This window comes from Lycorma delicatula, chromosome 1, assembly GCF_047948215.1.
Source record: "Lycorma delicatula isolate Av1 chromosome 1, ASM4794821v1, whole genome shotgun sequence".
NCBI lineage: Eukaryota > Metazoa > Arthropoda > Insecta > Hemiptera > Fulgoridae > Lycorma > Lycorma delicatula.
Genome location: NC_134455.1, coordinates 35,371,159 through 35,394,145, shown reverse-complemented (window position 1 = coordinate 35,394,145; position 22,987 = coordinate 35,371,159). Strand labels below are relative to the sequence as shown.

The window sequence follows — 22,987 nt, the reverse complement described above, 5'->3', positions numbered from 1 at the left end:
CAGCTCATTAGAATGAGTAAATTTGTAATTAATAAATATTCAATTATAGAATGATAAATAATAATTACAATATGATAAACAATTCAAATACATTAAGAAGTTGTGCATTTCTCTTTTACCTTACTTTACTCCTGCTAATGGAAGTTATGAAAAATCTTGCACTTTTTGATAATAAACTTAACTAACATAACTTACTACTCCTGCCATTTTTTATTGAGTAGAACTGATAAGTCTTCATTCATCTTTACTCTAATGTTGTGTCCTCTTCCAGTAGTTCATAGTCATAGAAAAAGCTCTGAAGGTGTGAGAATATTTAAAATATTTTCCAGTTGAACCCATGTTTGATTTTCTCTCAGATTTTATGAATGAAGTCTGTACTTCATTCCCTGTGGATGGAAAAAGTGTATTCGATATTCCTTTTCATTTTCATGTATATTACTTCAATGACTTCGCTTAACCACCACTTGCCGTCGTATACGCAGCAGACGTAATTTTTACATTTTGGCTTTGGTAAAACTATAAAGCAATTAGAAATACTAATGTCATTGTGTACCGATACTAACGTAAATGTTTCTGATTCAGAGGTCGCTTAGACTTTCAGAATACATTTCTGATGTGTTGGAACATAACTGTGAAAGGTTCTTGTTTGTGGGACTGTTTGATTACCTGATAACTGAGGTATTAGGTATAAGAGACTGAAGAATATCTCAGTTCTCGTTATCAGGTAATCACAACAGTCCCAGAAACAGAACCTTTCTCAGTTATGTTCCAGTTTAACAGATAACATGATACAGTCTAACATAACAAGCAGATAACATGAGTTTTGTGGGTGAGTTCTACCCACCCACACAGAGTGAATACCTGACCCACCAGCCAGAACACAAAATTTTGGTCTTAAATCAGCAAATTTTGAAAAACCAATTTTTAAATTATGTTTTTCTTTGAAGGCTGTGTACAATTCTTTTAAGTTATATAAGATAGGCCTTTTTTGAATATTAATTTTCTTCCTGTCAGTTTGTCTTACAGAATCACAATCCTTCTTGCCTGGCATCATTCGGCTGTGCTCATCATTCTGGTAAAAATCTTGGGCACATTTAATTTTCATCATCATCATTTTCATCAATTACGTGACTGGGTTAAATGAAGAAAGCAGCAAGTGTCCTCTACCTATCTAAAATATTGATTTTAGATAGACTTTAAACTTTAAAACTTACTTATTTCAACCCTGACAAATAAAGCCACTGTTTAGATTTTTAATTATCTCATTCTGGTTAATAACTAAATAATTAAATATAAAAGTACATATGTACAGAATTAATATATAATTCTAATAAGTTAATATGCATATTCAAAGTAGCGTATTTTAATTCCAAATAATATTACTTGTAAATCACCTATGTGGATTTTCTGACGTATGTGTAGGTAGTAATAGTTATAAATCAATTTTCCATTTTAATGTTAACTTCAATTATGGGAATAGTTTTTTTTTAATTGTTATTACTGTTGGTTAAGTTCAATTTGCCACCAGGATTAATTAAGGTTGAATTAAATTACATTAGAATCAAAGTGGATCTGTCTCTTCCCAGTTGGCACCTTAGTTGCTATTTAGTTTTTGTTCACAACCCCCAAAATTTTTTTTTTTTGTCTTCAGTCATTTGACTGGTTTGATGCATCTCCAATATTCCCTATCTAGTGCTAGTCGTTTCATTTCAGTATACCCTCTACATCCAACATCCCCAACAATTTGTTTTACATATTCCAAACGTGGCCTGCCTACACAATTTTTCCCTTCTACCTGTCCTTCCAATATTAAAGCGACTATTCCAGGATGCCTTAGTATGTGGCCTATAAGTCTGTCTCTTCTTTTAACTATATTTTACCAAATGCTTCTTTCTTCATCTATTTGTCGCAATACTTCTTCATTTGTCACTTTTTCCACCCATCTGATTTTTAACATTCTCCTATAGCACCACATTTCAAAAGCTTCTAACCTTTTCTTCTCAGATACTCCGATCGGCCAAGTTTCACTTCCATATAAAGCGACACTCCAAACATACACTTTCAAAAATCTTTTCCTGACATTTAAATTAATTTTTGATGTAAACAAATTATATTTCTTACTGAAGGCTCGTTTAGCTTATGCTATTCGGCATTTTATATCACTCCTGCTTCGTCCATCTTTAGTAATTCTACTTCCCAAATAACAAAATTCTTCTACCTCCATAACCGTTTCTCCTCCTATTTTCACATTCAGCGGTCCATCTTTGTTATTTCTACTACATTTTATTACTTTTTTTTTGTTCTTGTTTATTTTCATGCGATAGTTCTTGCGTTGGACTTCATCTATGCCGTTCATTGTTTCTTCTAAATCCTGTTTACTCTTGGCTAGAATTACTATATCATCAGCAAATCGTAGCATCTTTATCTTTTCACCTTGTACTGTTACTCCGAATCTAAATTGTTCTTTAACATCATTAACTGCTAGTTCCATGCAAAGATTAAAAAGTAACGGAGACAGGGAACACCCTTGTCGGACTCCCTTTCTTATTACGGCTTCTTTCTTATGTTCTTCAATTGTTACTGTTGCTGTTTGGTTCCTGTACATGTTAGCAATTTTTCTTATATCTCTGTATTTGAACCATCATTTTTTTTAAATGCTGAACATTTTATTTCAGTCTACGTTATTGAATGCCTTTTCTGGGTCTATAAACGCCAAGTATGTCGGTTTGTTTTTCTTTAATCTTCCTTCTACTATTAATCTGAGGCCGAAAATTGCTTCCCTTGTCCCTATACTTTTCATGAAACCAAATTGGTCTTCTCCTAACACTTCTTCCACTCTTCTCTCAATTCTTTTGTATAGCATTCTAGTTAAGACTTTTGATGCATGACTAGTTAAACTAATTGTTCTGTATTCTTCACATTTATCTGCCCCTGCTTTCTTTGGTATCATTACTATAACACTTTTTTTGAAGTCTGACGGAAATTCCCCTTTTTCATAAATATTACACACCAGTTTGTATAATCTATCAATCGCTTCCTCACCTGCACTGCGCAGTAATTTTACAGGTATTCCGTCTATTCCAGGAGCCTTTCTGCCATTTAAATCTTTTAATGCTCTCTTAAATTCAGATCTCAGTATTGTTTCTCCCATTTCATCCTCCTCAACTTCCTCTTCTTCCTCTATAACATCTCCCCCCCAAAATAGGTAACAAGAATTTTTTGACTGCTCCACAAGCTGAGGATCATTACTCCATCAAACTTCAATAAAGATTATATTGCTCTGTGTCTAGATTCCCTTAGGTTAGTCTTTTATTACAGAAAGTATGATGTTATCTATAAATAAATGATTTTCTTAACACCTGTTAGGTAGATTTCATAAGAAAGTTCTATTGTAATCGGTACAATGATTCGACTTGCTTAAAATTTTGACATGTTTTCGCGTTTCAGATCCCCCAGATCCCAAAACCACCATCAGCTCAAAAGTTTATGTATACATATGTATATTTCACTTTCTTGTGAACATGATAATTGCTGTAATTTTGCGCCAGTCACTTTCAAATTGAATGGTATCACTTATTACTTTGGTAAATTGAATGGGAGACTCATTACTTTGCTTTCTTAATCTTATAAATAAATTTTTGTTATTTATTTAGTGATATTCAAATTATTATACACATTAATCAACTAAGACTGCATCTAACCCAACTGCCTGTAAAAATTGTGATAACACAAGTTAAGTCATGTGTGTTATGAGCAAATAACTTTTATTAAAGTAACTCATTACATTTTAAGAGAATATTCCTTGAAGCACTGATTGAGAAAAATCATTTAAAATAATCTCCATGTAAATAGATCATGTTGGACATGATCTAAATAACATTTTGAATTTATCAGAGGTAACATAATGCTTTATTGAACTGCCATCTACAGATTTAGGTGTACATTAAAAATAAATATGTTTTATTATTATTAATATGTATGCCGTTTAGTATTTTTGTTATGTTTACAATAAAAATATAATTAAACAGTAGTAAAAACTTAAGGTAGAGAAGAAAACAAACTCACCTGAACAGAGTGGTAAAAGAAAAGTTTTATTAACTTCTTTAATATCTGATTTTCTTTTCATTTTCATTATTTATGAGAACTTTAATTTATTTTTGACATATTTGTTGTTTATATTATTTTAATGACATGTAAATATAATATTATTAATAATAAAATGGAATATTGGTGCATTGTTTTATATGTATTACCTCAGAAATGTTTTTTTTTTTTTTTTAACTGTAATAAAATATAATTATATTTCCTTAGAAAACATATTTTCTAAAATAAATGTAATATATATATATACATTTTAATATGTTAATTTTTTTTATATTTGTAATATTTCCACAGTATCTTTCCTGATATAGAGGTGAACATTACTAAAAAATGTTTTGTGTAATCTTAGGTCTAGGTCATTGATGGTAAATTTTGCATTTATGTTTAAATAATCTGTTTTGCAGTTTTGCAATAAGTTATTGTAATATTTCTTATTTTTTAATAGTGTCACTGTTATTATATTGATAACACTTTCAACTGTGATAAGTCATTGTTATTTATATAGATTCCAGGTGAAAGGTATCTTACTTTTCACTACATCTTTATTTCTCACCAATCTTACACTTTCTTTCTGGTGTTACTTGACTTAATTTCTTAAATAACTCTAAAATTTTACTTGTTTTTTCATACCAGTTAAACCTCATTAACTTGAATACTTTGATTTTTGCAATTTTTATTTTCCTTCATAAAATAGAACCTCTAAGTAGAAAAACAATAAATTGTTACCTCAACTTTTTTTTGTTGTAAATCATATTTAATCAGAGCTTTACTCTTATTTCCAAGCAACATCAGTAACTGACATGATTTGTGCTTGGAGAATGAGGCTGCTTCGTTAAAGAAGCCACGAAAGAAGAAATAGAGGATGTCTAGCTTAAATTCATTGCCTGCTCCACAAAATTTTATCAATATGTATTGTCAATATATATTCTGGTTTTTAACATATGACGTCTTTCACTCTCTCACTCACACCTTGATTTTTTTCAGCAACCATATATTGAAATAAAAATTTACTGGAAATCTTTCAGTTATATTAAGTTCATTTAATCTTTGTCTCTTCATAGTTGAAGAGAAATCATTTCTTTGTCTTCTATCAGCAACTGTAGTTTAAATGATCTTTTTTTATTTTAATATATGAATAAACTATTTACTGTTCAATAATCAAGCATACAGTAATGTTTAGTACAAAAAAAAAATTTAGATCATACTGTTATTTCACTATATACAGTATTGCAAATCTTATCTGACTTGACATTTGGTAACTTGAAAAACACTATTTCTCTCCAAACTGTGAGTTATCAAGATTTGACTGTAGAATTTAATTTAATTTAATTGCATGATGTTGATAGTCTCTTACTCTAATTTATTAGATGTCTTGATGGTATGCAGTTTCATAATTGATCAAAAAATAATTTGTTTTACGTATTGTGTTGTGCTAAATTCCGTTATTATTTTCAAGTTTTTACTTCTGTTTATTATTTTTTGAGTTTTTATAATTATCAGGAATTTCAATTTATTAGCTACTTACTAAGTTTAATCAGCTTAAGCCTCTTTGTTAAAAAATATTTATTGGTAATGTAGTTATACAGGGTATAGATTTTATAAAAAAAAATTGTAAATATTTTAGCTTGCTCACCAAGCTGGTCTAGTGGTTAACTTGTAATCACAAATCAGTTGTTTAACAGCCAATTTTTGAAGTTGAAGATTCTGAGATTCAAATCCTAGTAAAAGTTTGTTGCTTTTATAAGGTTTTGAATACTAGACAGTAAATACTGGTGTACTTTGTTAGTTGGGATTCAATTAACCACATGTCTCAGGATTGATCAGCCTGAGTTTGTATAAGACTACGACTAATTTACATATCATCCTCATCTCATTGGGTCATGGGGGCTTGCGTTATTGTTCACTAGTTGAACAGATTGCAACATAGACATTAGGGGGGGAAAAAAATATATATAAATTGGCTTTTTCTGTGCTTGTCCCACTTCCTTCAGTTTGGAAGTGGATCAGTAATCCCTTAATGTCTCCGAGTGGACCAAACGGGTAATAGTCTGAAGAAGCTAATTAGGACTTGATGTATGGCAAGTCGATACCTTAAACTTGAATTTTCTGAAGTGTTTTAACTGCGTGAGCAGCAGTATGCAGACTGAAATTGTCATGCAGTAAATGCTTCTCTACAGACTTTTTTGATGTTTGATTTAAATTGCAGGCTTCAGTTTCTCTATAAACATTTTCACTATTACGAACATTGATTACTGTTTCATCCCCGTTATTTAATATTTATTTGCCCTTCTGTGACAAATAAAACATTGTTGAATTAATTGATGTAACAGTGTTTATTCAATCTACTGTTGTGTTTAATTACTTTAACCATACAAACCTTGAAGTAGAAGTAGATAAAAACTTGTTAATTTTACCTACTTCTGGAGAAATTGAGGATGCTTAGTTAGTAAAAGACAACATTGTAGCTTAAGAATTAGCTGTGAAGTAATAATAGATGTTTTTCTTCATTTTCCCAATTTCTCTTCAGAATCAGATTCATACTATAATTATTGTGAAATGCAGTTGATTTCTATTTGAAAAGTTAAACTAAAAAGAATTGAAAAAGAAAATTAGGTTTTATATATATGAATATAAAATGTTCCATGAGCGCCTGCAAGGTTTGTTTGTATAGACATTAGAGTGGTCCAAATAGGGCAAAATTTTTGTCGAAAAACGTGCACCCCCTGATTTAAAAGTACTCTCAAAAACAAAATTTTTGACGCGTTGATGAACCCTTTCCATTCGAAAAAAGTCATCCCCCACTCCACTTAAATTTTAAAGGGGATTTAACATGGGTTTTAGGTTATTTTCAAGTCGTTACGATATAGCGCTAGCATGTTTCATCTCAAAACTTCAAAAATAACTTATATAAGGGTTTTTGGGGTCGGAGAACACGAATTTGAAGTCAAAAACTTATTTTGACACATTGTAACTGTCAAAATCGCTGTCAATCAATTTACAACTAGCGTTCTTATGAAGGAAAATCAATGTTAGACATTAGAAACAATGTTAATTAGGGTTTTTGGGGTCGGAGAACACGAATTTGAAGTAAAAAAACTCATTTTGGCTAGCTACGCTAGCTCTTTTTGATGAAGACATCTCAACTGAATTAAAACTGAAAATGGTTGAAAAACTAGCAATTTCGGGTGAAACTTACGAAAATTTATTATCTGCGACAGATGATGATTGTGATTATGATAACGAACCTGCTCACACGAAACACTACGAAACTAAAAATGTTAACGAATTGTTAAACAAAGAAATCGACTTTTTTGCCAACACGGAGTCCTTGAATTTTTTTAAAAGATTCGAACTTGCGACTAGCTTTCTAGAAATTGATTCATGTAAGTGGAGCGAAAACGAAGATTATTTGGCTGCTTTGAATTGTGTTAAAAATCTAAAGGTCGTCAATGACTGCTCAGAAAGCACGGTTAAGTTGGTGAAAGAATTTAGATGTAAATTCACTAGAGATGAAAGTAATTGCAATATATACTACAAATTGTAAATGTTCATCGCAAAAAACATCCAAATGTATATAATTACATTACATATGTAATGTAATATAATAATAGAAATAGAAATCATAAAATTTTAACAACATTATTTGAATAATTATATACATGAATATAACATTTTTAAAATAAAATGAGAGTTGATCTTTTTGCATCTATCCTTCAGATTTTTTTTAATTGACATCGACTTCAACAGTTTTAATGTGTCAAAACAATTTTTTCACTTCAAATTCGTGTTCTCTGACCCCAAAAACCCTAATTAATGTTGTTTGTAATGTCTACCATTGATTTTTATACATAAAAACGCTAGTTGTCAATTGATTGACAGCGATTTTGACAGTTACAATGTGCCAAAATGAGTTTTTTTACTTCAAATTTGTGTTCTCCGACCCCAAAAACCCTTATTGACAATTTTTGTAATGTTGAGCATTGATTTTTTTTCATAAAAATGCTAGTTGTCAATTGATTGACAGCAATTTTGACAGTTGTGATGTGTCAAAATAAGTTTCTGACTTCAAATTCGTGTTCTCCGACACCAAAAACACTTATATACGTTATTTTTGAAGTTTTGTGATGAAACATGCAAGCGCTATATTGTAACGACTTGAAAATAACCTAAAACCCATGTTAAATCCCCGTAAAATTCAAGTGGAGTGGGGGATGACTTTTTTTGGAAGGAAAGGGTTCATCAACGCGTCAAAAATTTTGTTTTTGAGAGTACTTTTAAGTCAGGGGGTGCACGTTTTTCGACAAAAATTTTGCCCTATTTGGACCACTCTAATAGACATAGTTATTAACTGAAAGTTGTGGATTTGTAGTGTCTGTCAAAAGAAAAAAATGAAAAATGGAATAAAACTGTTATATAATGTGAAAATAAAATAATGATTTATGATTTTATACATGCAAATGAAAAACTATAAGTTTCATTTAAATTTATGTAATTTTAAATAAAAATTAAATTTTTAATACTTATTAACATACTTCCTGAATTGTTATTTATGTTAGCAAATTGGTTATCTCCATATCATCATACTCAAGCGACTGCTTTTTTAAATTTTGGCATTACATTGTAATAACCTGTTGTGTTGTATTCCATTCATGCAAATTTATAACAAATACAAATTGAAATATGATAGAATAAACATAATAAACTGTTTGGTTTCAATGATGTTAGAAAAGTTTTGTTAATATTAAATTATGTCAATAAAACTCATGAAATAAATTTTAATTTAAAGTGTCTTCAGAAATAAAATTAAAGAGTTTAAGAGAGAAAAATTAGAAGAGAATAAGCATATCATGCTTATAACAATTTTCTTGCTATCAAGAGGTGAATTCTTTCTAGTTTGTATATTTTGTTCTCCCTTGTATAGTCACGTACTAAAATTCATTGCATTAGCATTGCTTGATAGAAGGGAGTTCTTAATTTTTTTTTATAACAAGCATAATAAAAGTTACTATGTTCAACGTTCTTTCATCACTACTGTGGTTTAACTAAGTAAAATGTAGGGTTGGATGTTACTTATGGTGGACTTGCAGTGATGATATGAAGCAGTATATTCAACTTATTAAAAAGGCATTCATACTACCTTCCCTAATGTGCCAGGTTCAGGGCATGATATTCTTAGAAAGCAAGCAAATTGTTTTTTGTTTCAAATCAACTACAACTAATTACTCTCTCACTCCCCCTCTCTCTTTTCTGTTTAGCCTCTGGAACTATTGTAATAGTTCCAGAGGCTACCCTATGGGGTATTACTTCAGAGGATGAATGCGGATGAAATGTATGAGTGTAAATGAAGTATAGTCGTCTTATACAGTCTCAGGTCCGACGATTCCTTAGATGTGTGGTTAATTGAAACCCAACCACCAAAGAAGATTGGTATCCATGATCTAGTATTCAAATTCATATAAAAGTAATACCTGTACTAGGACTTGAACCATAGAGGTAGTTAATTATAATTTCTAAAAGATATTGTTTTTGGTATTATTTCATGCAATAATTTGTTAATGCTTTTAAGGTATGTATATGTATATGTAAACATATATATATTTGTTGCAGTGCAGATGGTAAATATGAACCCTGAAATTACTCAGATAAGAATCACATTATTTGAAAATTTTTGGAAGTTAACCTCAAATCGTTAATTTAATTTATTAATTTCGTAAATTTGGAATTCGTAAATTGATGGAGGAACTTCTGCTTCCCCCCATATCGTCTCGTAAAAAAAAATTATATCTGCTCTTTTTTATGTTTATTTAAATGACCCTTCTTATTTGAAAACCCTTCATCGCATGACATGCCCCAAATGATAATAAAATCTGTCCAAAAAATGTTTTGCAGATGATATTTGGATGAATTAAACATTGTTGTCAGTCTCTCTCATTAGTATTAGTGATAAAATTACACAGTTGTATTTATTGCTCAGAAGAATGAGAAATAAACATTGTCTTTTTTATTGAGTTCTGAAAATAAAAGCCAAAATTTAAGCTGTGTAATGAATCGTGACTTCATCATTTGGTTTTGAATTGATTTCGTACAGTTGCTGGCTGCGGAAGCTACTCTTTGTGTCATTAGGATCAAAATGATAGAAGAAGGCTGATAAATTTTGCTCGTATACTTATATGCATGTATATACTACTTTCACTCATGAAATATACAAGTATTGTTATCAAAATCTTAAATAATAATACTTATTACATCTAAATCCAGATTATTTTTGTTTTCATTTCATTGTCAATATGTTTATTTAAAATATGTTATAATTTACCACCAGAAAAAAGTGATTTTTTATTACAAAATTAAGTCAAACCATGGAAATATTCAGATTGGATTGTAATTGAATTATTGTTTAGTTTTTATAAACATTATTTTCATATTTTCTGGTTGTTCATTAAATACTCTTATTTTTTCGAATATTGCTAAAACTTTTGGGATACATAAATTAAAATCTAATAATGTGTTAAACAAAGATGGTACACCAATATATAATACGAAAGGTAAAGTCGATAGATGGGTGGAATATATTGAAGAGTTATACGGAGGAAATGAATTAGAAAATGGTGTTATAGAGGAAGAAGAGGAAGTTGAGGAGGATGAAATGGGAGAAACAATACTGAGATGTGAATTTAAGAGAGCATTAAAAGATTTAAATGGCAGAAAGGCTCCTGGAATAGACGGAATACCTGTAGAATTACTGCGCAGTGCAGGTGAGGAAGCGATTGAGCGATTATACAAACTAGTGTGTAATATTTATGAAAAGGGGGAATTTCCCTCAGACTTCAAAAAAAGTGTTATAGTCATGATACCAAAGAAAGCAGGGGCAGATAAATGTGAAGAATACAGAACAATTAGTTTAACTAGTCGTGCATCAAAAATCTTAACTAGAATTCTATACAGAAGAATTGAGAGGAGAGTGGAAGAAGTGTTAAAAGAAGACCAATTTGGTTTCAGGAAAAGTATAGGGACAAGGGAAGCAATTTTAAGCTTCAGATTAATAGTAGAAGGAAGATTAAAGAAAAACAAATCGACATACTTGGCGTTTATAGACCTAGAAAAGGCATTCGATAACGTAGACTGGAATAAATTGTTCAGCATTTTAAAAAATTTAGGGTTCAAATACAGAGATAGAAGAACAATTGCTAACATGTACAGGAACCAAACAGCAACAGTAACAATTGAAGAACATAAGAAAGAAGCCGTAATAAGAAAGGGAATCCGACAAGGATGTTCCCTATCTCCGTTACGTTTTAATCTTTACATGGAACTAGTAGTTAATGATGTTAAAGAACAATTTAGATTCGGAGTAACAGTACAAGGTGAAAAGATAAAGATGCTACGATTTGCTGATGATATAGTAATTCTAGCCGAGAGTAAAAAGGATTTAGAAGAAACAATGAACGGCATAGATGAAGTCCTACGCAAGAACTATCGCATGAAAATAAACAAGAACAAAACAAAAGTAATGAAATGTAATAGAAATAACAAAGATGGACCGCTGAATGTGAAAATAAGAGGAGAAAAGATTATTTAGGTAGAAGAATTTTTTTTATTTGGGAAGTAGAATTACTAAAGATGGACAAAGCAGGAGCGATATAAAATGCCGAATAGCACAGGCGAAACGAGCTTTCAGTCAGAAATATAATTTGTTTACATCAAAAAGTAACTTAAATGTGAGGAAAATATTGTTGAAAGTATATGTTTGGAGCGTCGCTTTATATGAAAGTGAAACTTGGACGATTGGAGTACCTGAGAAGAAAAAATTAGAAGCTTTTGAAATGTGGTCCTATAGAAGAATGTTAAAAATCAGATGGGTGGATAAAGTGACAAATGAAGAGGTATTGCGGCAAATAGATGAAGAAAGAAGCATTTGGAAAAATATAATTAAAAGAAGAGACAGTCTTATAGGCCATATACATATACTAAGGCATCCTGGAATAGTCGCTTTAATATTGGAAGGGCAGGTAGAAGGAAAAAATTGTGTAGGCAGGCCACGTTTGGAATATTAAAACAAATTGTTAGGGATGTAGGATGTAGAGGGTATACTGAAATGAAACGACTAGCACTAGATAGGGAATCCTGGAGAGCTGCATCATCAAACCAGTCAAATGACTGAAGACAAAAAAAAAAGCTAAATATGTGATTAAAAGTATATGTTATCTTTTTTTATGTTTCAATAGACTTCAACCCTATATTTTCAGTCTTTTTTCAACATTTATATTGTAGAGTAAATAATGCGTTGTTATGGCCTTACCTATATTTTAGTAATTTTGTTTTAAACTATTGTACAACTCTCTATTCTTTTGTTTTTAAATTTAAAATATATAATTTTCTTTTTCCTATAGTAAGTTTATTTTCAGTTATGAATCATTACTTATCTTTTTGAGCTTATATGTTAATTTTAGAAATATATTTTTTCCAAAGCAATATTTCTTCAAATTACCTTTGTTTCTAAAACTGAAAAAACTATAATGATTATCTCTGCTGTTTTGCAGCGTTCTTTACTAGTGATTTTCTATTCTTTATGTCAAGTGTTTGATTTCTGTATAGCTGTATAACATAACCAGATCTTTTTAAAAAATCTTTATTAGTTGAAATAACATTCTTTTTTTTCTCAAAAATATTTTCTATTTTTTATTTAACTTTTGTGGTTTTTGGTGGTAACTTGTTTGAGTATATTTAATTTGCCAATTATCTATCTCGCTTAAAACAGTTATTTACATTACTTTGGATAATATCATGGCAAATATTAGTTCGCCAGAGAGAAAGGTTAAAATATTTATTATGCAGTAAAGGTCTAAAAGGTATTATGCAGTAAAGGTCTAAAGTCTAACTATAACTAACGCTATTTGAACTAGATATTGTATATTTGGATATTATATGTAAATATTTGTACATACTTTTAAGGGTTTCTTTGTTGTTTTTATGTCATAGTTAAATTCTTAAAGCAACTTTTATAATTTGGTTATTGTGCAATATTATCAGTTTAAGGATTTTTTTATAATTACCATAAATATTAGTTATGGGGACAATATAGTACTTCCAAATATTACTTTTACAGCAGGCTACTTTCATAGAAGAAGCTTTCATCAGCCTATCCAGCAATCTATCATATTTTATATAGTGAGCGATGACAGCTTTTCAATATGCGAGTAGTATATTTATTTTACTACCACTTTTCTATTATAAAATAAATCTAATTTCAGAAATTAGAAAAAATTGCACAAAAACTGTTTATAAAAAAATTAATTAAAATCTAAAACTAGAATATTTCAGTTTGTTAAACTGTAATTATCAATAGATAATGAGAAAAAAGTTATAAAGATCTAACATTAATTATAGATAAAAGAAGAAAATAATATGTAAAGAATACTGATTAAATAAAAATACTTAGAAAGCACTACAAAAAAATGGAATATACTACTTACCTATCTATCATAGAATAAAAATAACTGTAGCCTGAAATCCATGGTACGGTAGGTATTAATATCATATATTAATTATAAAAAGTCCTTGTTACTTTTAAATTCTTTTTTTTACTTTAATGATTTTGATTTACAAATTTTTCTTTTAATTTGTGTAATTTAAAAGTTTATGCCAAAAAATATTCGTATGACTGTTTTAAACCAGTGTTTAAGTTATGATATATGTATATTGCTATTTGGATATAGCCAATTTTTTTTTGTGCAGAATGAAAAGACCGATAAAATGTTTTGCTTTTGCAGGTGTTAACAATATGCAATAAAATAATGGAAGAACTAATTCCAGATGAAAGAGCTGACAGAGATTTTAGAGTCAAATTTCCAGATGACGTTATGCAAGATAATCTAGCTGGCCAGTTGTGGTTCGGTGCTGAGGTACTTTCTAAAAAATGGAATATTCTAGATTATTTATGTTGTTTAATAGTGAAGTTTTCTCAGAAGCTTTTGTTTATAAGTATATATCTGCCAATCTAAGAATCTTAATAAAATGCAAACCAACAAAGGGAGTAATTATTTACTATTTTATTTTACAGAAAAAAGAGTTACATGATTTTTCAAACCTCATTTTCTTATATGTAGAGAACCCCTTCTCAGTGATAGTTGAAGAATTATTTTTTTTTACAGCATTAGTTATTTGAAAAAAAATTTGACATCAAATATTTTAAAAGATTACTCATGTGATATTTAAAAAATTAGACCACTAAATGTCACAAAAAATAATGCAGTTTTCAATTTATTTATATTTAAGGTTATTGCCTTACTTTTTATATTGTAATTTTTAGCTCATTGAAAAAAAAAAGCCCATTACCATAAAAAGCATCAGACTTCAATAATTTGATACACAACTTCATCAAAATAACAATGTTGTTATTTGCCTGGAACTGGCAGATGTTGGAGTACAAAAAGTTAAATTTTTTTAATTAAATGGGGCTGTCTGAAAAACAGAAGTTAAATAGTCGCTTAGAATAATATTTTGATTATTATTTCACATTTGATTTTTTTGGTTTTAATATAAGTCAAAAGCTTACATACATTCTGTTATTTTGTTTTATGATTTTGTAAGTTGTCATTGCAGCTGGAAATGCTGTCTGGTATGTTGGTGAATCAATGTTTTATCTACTGTTATAAACATTGAACAAACTAATTAGAGTGGAATTTAAATAAGTTTAAATAGTCGTAAGAAGTATATAGTCTAATGTGTTTTTAACAAGGCACCCGTCGAATGAAAAGCTTTTTCATATACAAAACATTGTGTATATGTAGTGAACATGGTTATTGAGATGTTTACAGTGTTAGCAAGCTCGCATACCTTCAGTTGGAAATTATTTAATACAGCATTTTGGATTTTTGTGATGACTAGATTGCAGCAGTTTTTGGGCATCTCAAGCAATCATCATTTGAATGGACGTACAATCGCATTTAAATTCAACAGCCCACTATTTTACTACCAAAAATAAAGGAAAAGGATTTTTAAAGTAAAATCTAACTTTTCATATCATAGGATTATACGTTTTAAAATGAAGTATTTTATAATAATTCAAACTTCAATTTTATCCATTTTTCAGGATATGTCAAAACTTCTTTCATTTGTTAGATCACCAGAAACAAACAACTAAACGGATGCATTTGAGATTTCACAGCAAACCATCTAAAAAATCTTGCTTGATAAACATCATAATCATTTGGTCTTACTTATACCATTTCTTTGTCATTCTGAGAACTTTCTGAATTCACTGATATTATCAGTATTTCACTAATTTTCCACCTCCCTTTCTCAACTAAGTTATATGCAGTATGATAGATCCATTTTCTTAAAAGATAAATATTTTTTTATTTTAAAGTAACATGCAGTCTGCTAAAACATCCTACCACCACAAAAATTAACGGTCATTAGTTCTAGAATTAAGTAGATTTACAACAGCTTTGAGTGTAAAATGTCTTCAGTCTATATTATATGATCTGTTTTGTTTATTTAATTTGCTTTTATCATCTCTGATAAATCAACATCACCTAAATAAATCAGTTGGTTAATACATCAACATTTTAAAACTAAAAGCTCCATTTGTTATTGAATTGAAGAGTTTTATTTTTTAAAAATGATAAAGATTCTGTGTCTAATTTTAGTATATTTAACAGTTTTACAGTTATTGTATGATCAATTTAATTTGATTATAACAAGCGCATGACTGTTATAAGATAAAACTTAGGTAATTTATATATATTTGTGATTTAGTTACTTCTAAGTTGTTTATCATTGCAAGTTATATAATATCATTGCACTTTTGTAACTAATTTCTCTTTTGTATTTACAATAAGATGATGAATTTCAGAAGAATGTTTTTATAATCGTTTGAATGTTTTTGTAAATGTTTTCTACTACATATTGATATTGAATAAATATTCATGTAGAAGTTAAAATCAATTTCTTCTTTCTGAACATAAAAAAACTACTTCACATTTATAAGTGGAATCTGGGAAGACTTTTATTAACTTCCACTTTAAGGAATGATAGGTCTTTTTTCTTCAAAATCTTTCTACAGTATTATTACGAGTGATATTTTTAAAGTAAAGAGAAAAAGATTGATGTAAAATTTTCATGAAGTCACCACCCCCTTTTGAATCACAGCTTTCCACTCATATGTTAACAACCTATTTGTTATTTTCTTAAACAATCTCATATTCTCTTATAAAACACAAACTACGAATCAATTGGAAGTTATATCATTTCTAAAATAGCCAAGAACACATTTTTACATTCACTCATGTTTTCAAAAATATTCATATATACAGAAATCCTAGATGTGAAATTATTTCTTTTGAGTCAAAGAACTTCAAAATATTAAGACATGCAACAATTTAAAACATGGTAATATTTTTTTTAATGAAAGCTCAGAAAGTAAAATGTTCTTGTTTTTAAAGTATGTAATTTGTGCTGTATGTATTACATAGTTTATAAATATTGATGCAATTTGTTTTATGATTTTGTTAGTATTCTATATAATTGATTTTATGACTGATTAAAGAAGTTAAAAACAGATCAATAAAGTTATTAACAGTTTGAAATACCCCAGAGTTGAGTAAGAAGCATTTAGCAAAAGGCATTTTCAAATAAGTTTCCTAATTTTATAGTTTCATTAATATTATGAGATAATATGTGAAAATAATTATAATTAATACTCTGACTGACTTGCTGTAGAAATTATAATAAAAAATAATTGAGAGTGTGTACACAATCGCAATGATCAGTTTGTTTTGATCACTAAAAAACTGCATGTTTTTCAGCCATGTGAAAATTTTTAATCATGGGACCACCAAAAATTTAACTTTCTTAAAAAAAGTGAAAATAGTTTCAGGAAATTTGGAATCGCTTGTTTTCATCTTTCAAATATATAAATGTGTATATATGCCCACTTGTGTAGCAAAATTCTTGAAGCTTTATATAATCATGGGGAATTCATCCTTTTTGAATGTTATTGAATTTATTATAACAATATTTTATTAAAATTATAGAAACAAGTACAATAAGTTTTGACAATGAAGTGGTTCCGAAACACATCACAAGTGTTAGAAAAATGAGGCTAAGGTGGGCAGTGTTAATCATAGAAACTATAATGACATTAGCAGAAAAGATGTTAGTAACCATTATCTTAACAACAGCAACACTTATTGAAAATTTTGAGAAATTCTTCTTTGAAATTTTGTTGTTAAATAGTGGTTGAGCCTGTCATGAAAAAGTTGTTTTGAATTTAGCTTTAGCTGTTTTTATATGTGTTGTAAGTTTATTTGCATTTATTATTTTTATTAAACCTCTGTTGTTTACTTAAAATGGTAAATACAAGATTACTTTTTTAATTACTTTTCACATTTTTTTTGAACACAGTTTTACAACAGTTTTAATTATAATTATGACAGCTGCTTAAACTAAAATAATACGCTGTTATTAGTATTTTTTTCAGTATGATATAATGCAGCTTATAGATAAGAACTATATGATAACGTAATAACAAACATGATAACTCTGAAGTCGCTTGTTAAAGAGTTATTTTCTACCTTTTTTAACTTTGAAAAATTTATGTAATTTATATATTGGTTGAATTTAATAGTATCAGTTGTGGATTAAGCAGCCATAGATTATATATATGTGGTAGTTAACCACATATTAACCACGGTAGTTAACCACGTTGGTTCTTGCATATCAGTTTATACAAGCTGTATTCTTTTCATTTTCTAGACTATTTTCTAAAGTATCTAAAATCTTAACAGATATTTATTTATTTGTTATTTAAGTAACTGCAGGTGTTATATTCTTGTTACTGATACGTTTTTTTTTTTAATGGATATCGCTAACTTGAGACTTAGGAATTCATACTTTTCCTTCCAGTAATAGCAGCACAATAATAATATTACTAAGAGTATTAAAAAATAATTTCTGTTTGTTTTTTTTTTAATCAGTTGCCATAAATATTGGTTAAGGCGTCTCACCCAAGTGATTTGGTATAATATTATTCTTCTTGTTTCAAATAACAAGCCATTCATTCTCAGAGCATGTTCTTTATGCATAGTGACAGCACATTAAAGTGATTGCACCCTTGTTAAATATTCAACATTAGGTGAATTCTGCAATTAATTTTTATTGAGGCAAAAAAAAAAAGTAATAGATCTTTGTGAAATTCATGAAATGTTAATGTAAAATGTATTGGAATAGATTTCAAGGATATCTGAATGTGCATCGATGTTGTACCACAGTGAATGTACCACAGTGATGACTTATCATTCATATTTATTGAGCCATGTATCAGAAGACCAGTCTCTAAACAAGCAGTAATGTTTTGTACAGGTTTTTTTTGTTAATGCCTATAATTACAATGAAACTTTCAGAAATTTTTATTCTGGTAGAAAAACAACAAATGTAGAAGTACTTTCACAGTCATTTTTCGTCATAACAGAACATTCCCAAATGTTAGAGAAATTACTGCCTCTCTTTTAAAATTGTTCTGGTAGAAAAACTATGACTCATCATCCATCATGCATCCATGGCGTCGTCTCCTCTGACTTTAATTTGATTAGAAAGTTAAAAGAACATCTCTGTGGAATGATAGATATTTGTTCTTAAAAACCTTTTGATTAGCTTGGACCTACACTGCACTGTATGCAGTTACTGTTTTTTGTTTAATGTAAAATTGGTTTATTGTTTTTGTATATAGATAATGCTTTCTGCAAAAAAATGTTATCTCCTCAAGTAGAACTTTAAGAAAATATTTCAATGATTATTTAAATGTAAAGAACTACAGCTTCATTCTACTGTTATTTTTCTTAACAATTTAAACATGTTTTTGAAAATAAATTAACCCATTTGGATTGTGTGTGATTGTATGATGATAAGCTGAAAGCTAAAAAAAATGTTTTTCGTGAAAGTTTATGATTTTACTTTGGGTGTTTCTTCTGAAGAGGAAGAAACCAACCAACTAAGTGCTAGAAACCCACAAAATTAATTGTCATTGAAAAACTTCTATTTCTTTGGTTGTAGCCACTATAAAGTACTTGTTAATAACTGAACAAATATCTAGTCCATGATTATCTTAAATTTTTAATAAGAAATTTCATTAATGAAGTTACCAAAAAAATTTTTGATTCCGCAGTTGTCCTTTATCCTTCATCCTTTGACTTTTTATTCTTCTGCAAAAAAACCCTTATAATCTGATGAGATCTTACAGTTTTCAGATTACAAAAGTAAATACTATCTCAGTTACATCATTAGGTGTTTCAGATAAGGTTAAGCTTCATTATTATATATAACCATATGTTTTTTTTTTAATAATTGTAACATTTACATTTTTCCACAATTAACCAGTGGTCCCAGGAATCCACAGTTATTTATTCACCCTTAAGGATCAATTTTCAGTTTGTTTATTATGAAATTTGCATTTTCTATTTTTCACAATTAAAATGGTATAATCCTGTACATATTTAAAAGCTCTGTTACATTAGTGTTTCAGAATTTTCAATAAATTGTAATATATTTTGACTGAGAATCACCATTTGTATATTCATATACTTCAATCGTTATTGTGGTAACTTTTTAATATTTTATTTTATATTTATTCTACTGATATGATGATAGTTGTATCTGCTGACATTATTTTTATTTATGTTAACAGTGCTTGGCAGCAGGATCCAGTATTATGAATAGAGAGATGGAAAGCGGTGCTATGCGACCTTTGGCTAAAGCTCTTACAAAAGCATTAGAAAATGTGCGGAACTTGCTTCGTGAAGCTGCATTACGTGCAAACATTGTACTCCCTGCAAATGATCTATCACACGATCGTTTAGTTGAATCACTTAAAATGTTTGATCGCTTATTGGCACAATTTGAGCTCTGTTATGTCAGTGCTATGGTTCCTGTTAAGTCTGTTCAAGAATATGAATTACAGCAATGCGTTATTGTATTGTTTTCTGAAACCCTTCAAAGGTAAAATTTAAAACCTACTTTTTTTAAAATTAAAATATCAACTGGATTAACCAGCTTTCCTCTGGGTGCTAGTTTTTTTTTCTATTATCCAAAGGGAACCTTTGCTAGAAAGCTTTTCATATGAAAACCTTAATTGTAATTGTTGGGTTTGTTTTCCAATGTTAGTGAGGGTGATCTGTCCAATCTGTTTTCACAGATTTCTTTGCCCTGCCTAATAATTGGCAGTTTCAATGCCCATCACTATTCGTCGGGCTCATCATCATGTTCTTCCCAAGGCACTTTAGTTGATCGACTGAGGCAGAACTTGGATCCTTGCTTGTTGAACAATGAATTATAAATGCTTATGTCATCTTCATCAGGTATATTTTCATGGATCAATTTGTCCTTGTGTTCAGCCTCCCTACTTCCATATCTTACCTGGCACATTTCCAAAAATGTTTTTGGAAGCAATCAAAGATTGGTTATCTCAGTCGATAATAGTGATTTGCATCAGAGTCAGCCACGCGAGTGGGTGATTAAGAAAACAGACAGGATCGGTTGCAAAGATTCCTTTGACCAATACGACAAGAGTGGTAGTGTGATCCACCAACTTAGAAAGTTTGCACACCTGATACTCGATAATGAAAGTGAATTTATCCCTATGACATCTGGAAAGCCAAGGCATCTATTGTTCCTTGTGGGATGAGTACTGTAGAGGTACACTAAGGGATTGTCACAGAGTTTTATGTAATTTCAATCGAAAGCCTATGACAGAATTGCTCTGCACTCTCTGAAATACAAGAGCTATATGTTGTTTGAGTCTTTTGGTGTGCTAAATTGAAGTTGTGGCTGAATGTGGATACAATTTCTTAGACACCATTTTCTGTTGTATGGAGAAACGTTCGGCCATATGTGGATCAGGACAATCATTACAACTAATTGGACTGGAAAACAACAGCATCTTCATCACCTCAGCAATTTATGCGGTGAACACATTTGGAAATGATATGTTAATGTCAGTCCCTAACATTGTCATATTGCCCTGAGTTTGTGAGGAATAAGTTATCGGAAGAAAGTATTCCATTTGTTATTGGAGACTCACAAAGTGGATTAAACACTTCTTTTTCTTTTGGTGAGCGAAAATATGCCTTGAATAATTTTTCTGACACTTCCACCAGAAATGTTAATATCAGGCTCAGCATGTTATCACACTTCTCCCCAGATATTGCATTAAGACAACTTTTGTCTATTTTTAATAATATATTTTCTGACCAGATTTTTCCAGTCTTTGTCAGAATTGCCTTGGAATCTGCTATTCAAAATGCCTTCCTACTTTGGCAATCCTGATTGGTGTATTTTGCTCTATGCAAAAGGTATATTCCATCTTGGAGGAGAGGCATCCTAAATACACTATATGAATGGGGTATACAAGGTAGTAGTATCCTTGCATTTATCAAGGGTTTCCTCAATACTCAGTCTTTTGCATTTGAGTTGGGGTGATGGGTATCCCAAAGTTTCACTTTAGAAAATGGTATACCACCAAAAAGTGTTCTAAGTGTTACCTTGTTTGGTGTAGCTGTAAATAGTATAACAAACTGCGAAAATACATTATTTGTAGATGAGTTTTCAATGAATTTTTGTTGTAGGTCATTAGCTACTGCTGAAACGCTGCTCCAAAACATAATAACCTGTCTGAAATCATGGTTTAAAACAACTGGATTCACCTTTTATATGAAGAAACTGAAATGCATTTGCTTATCCCTGTTGAGGAATTTTATTGACCCTCAACTGTTTTTATATGGTGAACCAGTTGAACCATGCACGAAAGTTAGAGTTTTAGGGTTGTGGTTTGACCAATGACTGACATCACATTCGAAGAAGCTGAAGGCAAAAATGCTAGACTAGACATGCTGAGAATACTGTCTAATACTCGTCAGGGAGCTGATTGATTATGCATGTTGCGCATCTACCAAGCTCTGGTACTTCTGGTTTGGACTTTGGATGCATGGTTTATTTGTCCATACAGACCACTTTTATGTGCTCTTATAATGCTTGATATAGTCTATAATTCATTTGTCCGTCTTGCTACAGGTGCATTTCATTCAAGCCCCATGGTAAGTCTACAAGTGGTTACTAAGTCTAGAGTCCCTAATACTTATTGTTTATTGTAGTTGTATTGCTTCTGGACATTTATAATGATTCTTTGTTGTGCATCAAGAAAAAAAGTGGATATCTAGACATTCATTCTTTATTACCACAAAGCTTGTTCTCTTTTTTTTGGCATCAATTGCATTTGACTATTTGTTCATTAATATTATTTATTAAATAATATTAATGAAATTTGGGTCAAATTTGTAAAGTAATTGAAAACTAAAAAAAAAAAATCACAATAATTAAATTAGTTATTCCATTAACTTTACTTGATAATACTATATCGATGGATATAAATTAATATAGATTAAATTAATATATTAATGGAATTAATTAATTAATGCTCTACCACTGATAATTACCACTTTATTATAGTGTTGAAGTTACTGTATGTTAATGTAATGCATTTTTTTAAACGGCGATAGTGAATAAACAAACGTTAGCTTTAGTCATGGTTAGTAACCATTCCGAGCAGCTTATTTTAGTTGTGCTTTAAATTATATATTTATATATATGTTACTGTTGTCAAAATCAGTGAACAGTATTTATTAATATAATAACTAACCACTTATAGAATAAAAGTTACATAAATGTAACACATGTAACTTACCTAGATGTAATTTACATAGGACAGTTCATATTTATTTTAACTTTAAATTTTACTAAACTATTTATGTAATGGTTTACCTTTGATGCTGTAACTTATTAAATTATACAAAAAGCTCTCTATTCAGTACTGAAAAATTGATTGGTTGTTTTT

At 29.7% G+C, this 22,987-nt stretch overlaps 1 protein-coding gene across 2 annotated transcripts in view; it reads left to right on the top strand.

Moving 5' to 3' along the window:
* The window catches only part of LOC142317494 (lateral signaling target protein 2 homolog), a 140,039-nt gene that overhangs the window by 83,968 nt on the left and 33,084 nt on the right, over positions 1-22,987 (top strand). For both annotated transcript variants that reach the window (XM_075354063.1, XM_075354059.1), the window contains exons 3-4: positions 13,872-14,003; positions 19,787-20,097. In XM_075354063.1, coding sequence (XP_075210178.1) covers positions 13,872-14,003; positions 19,787-20,097 — 443 coding nt within the window. The remainder of the gene's footprint in view (positions 1-13,871; positions 14,004-19,786; positions 20,098-22,987) is intronic.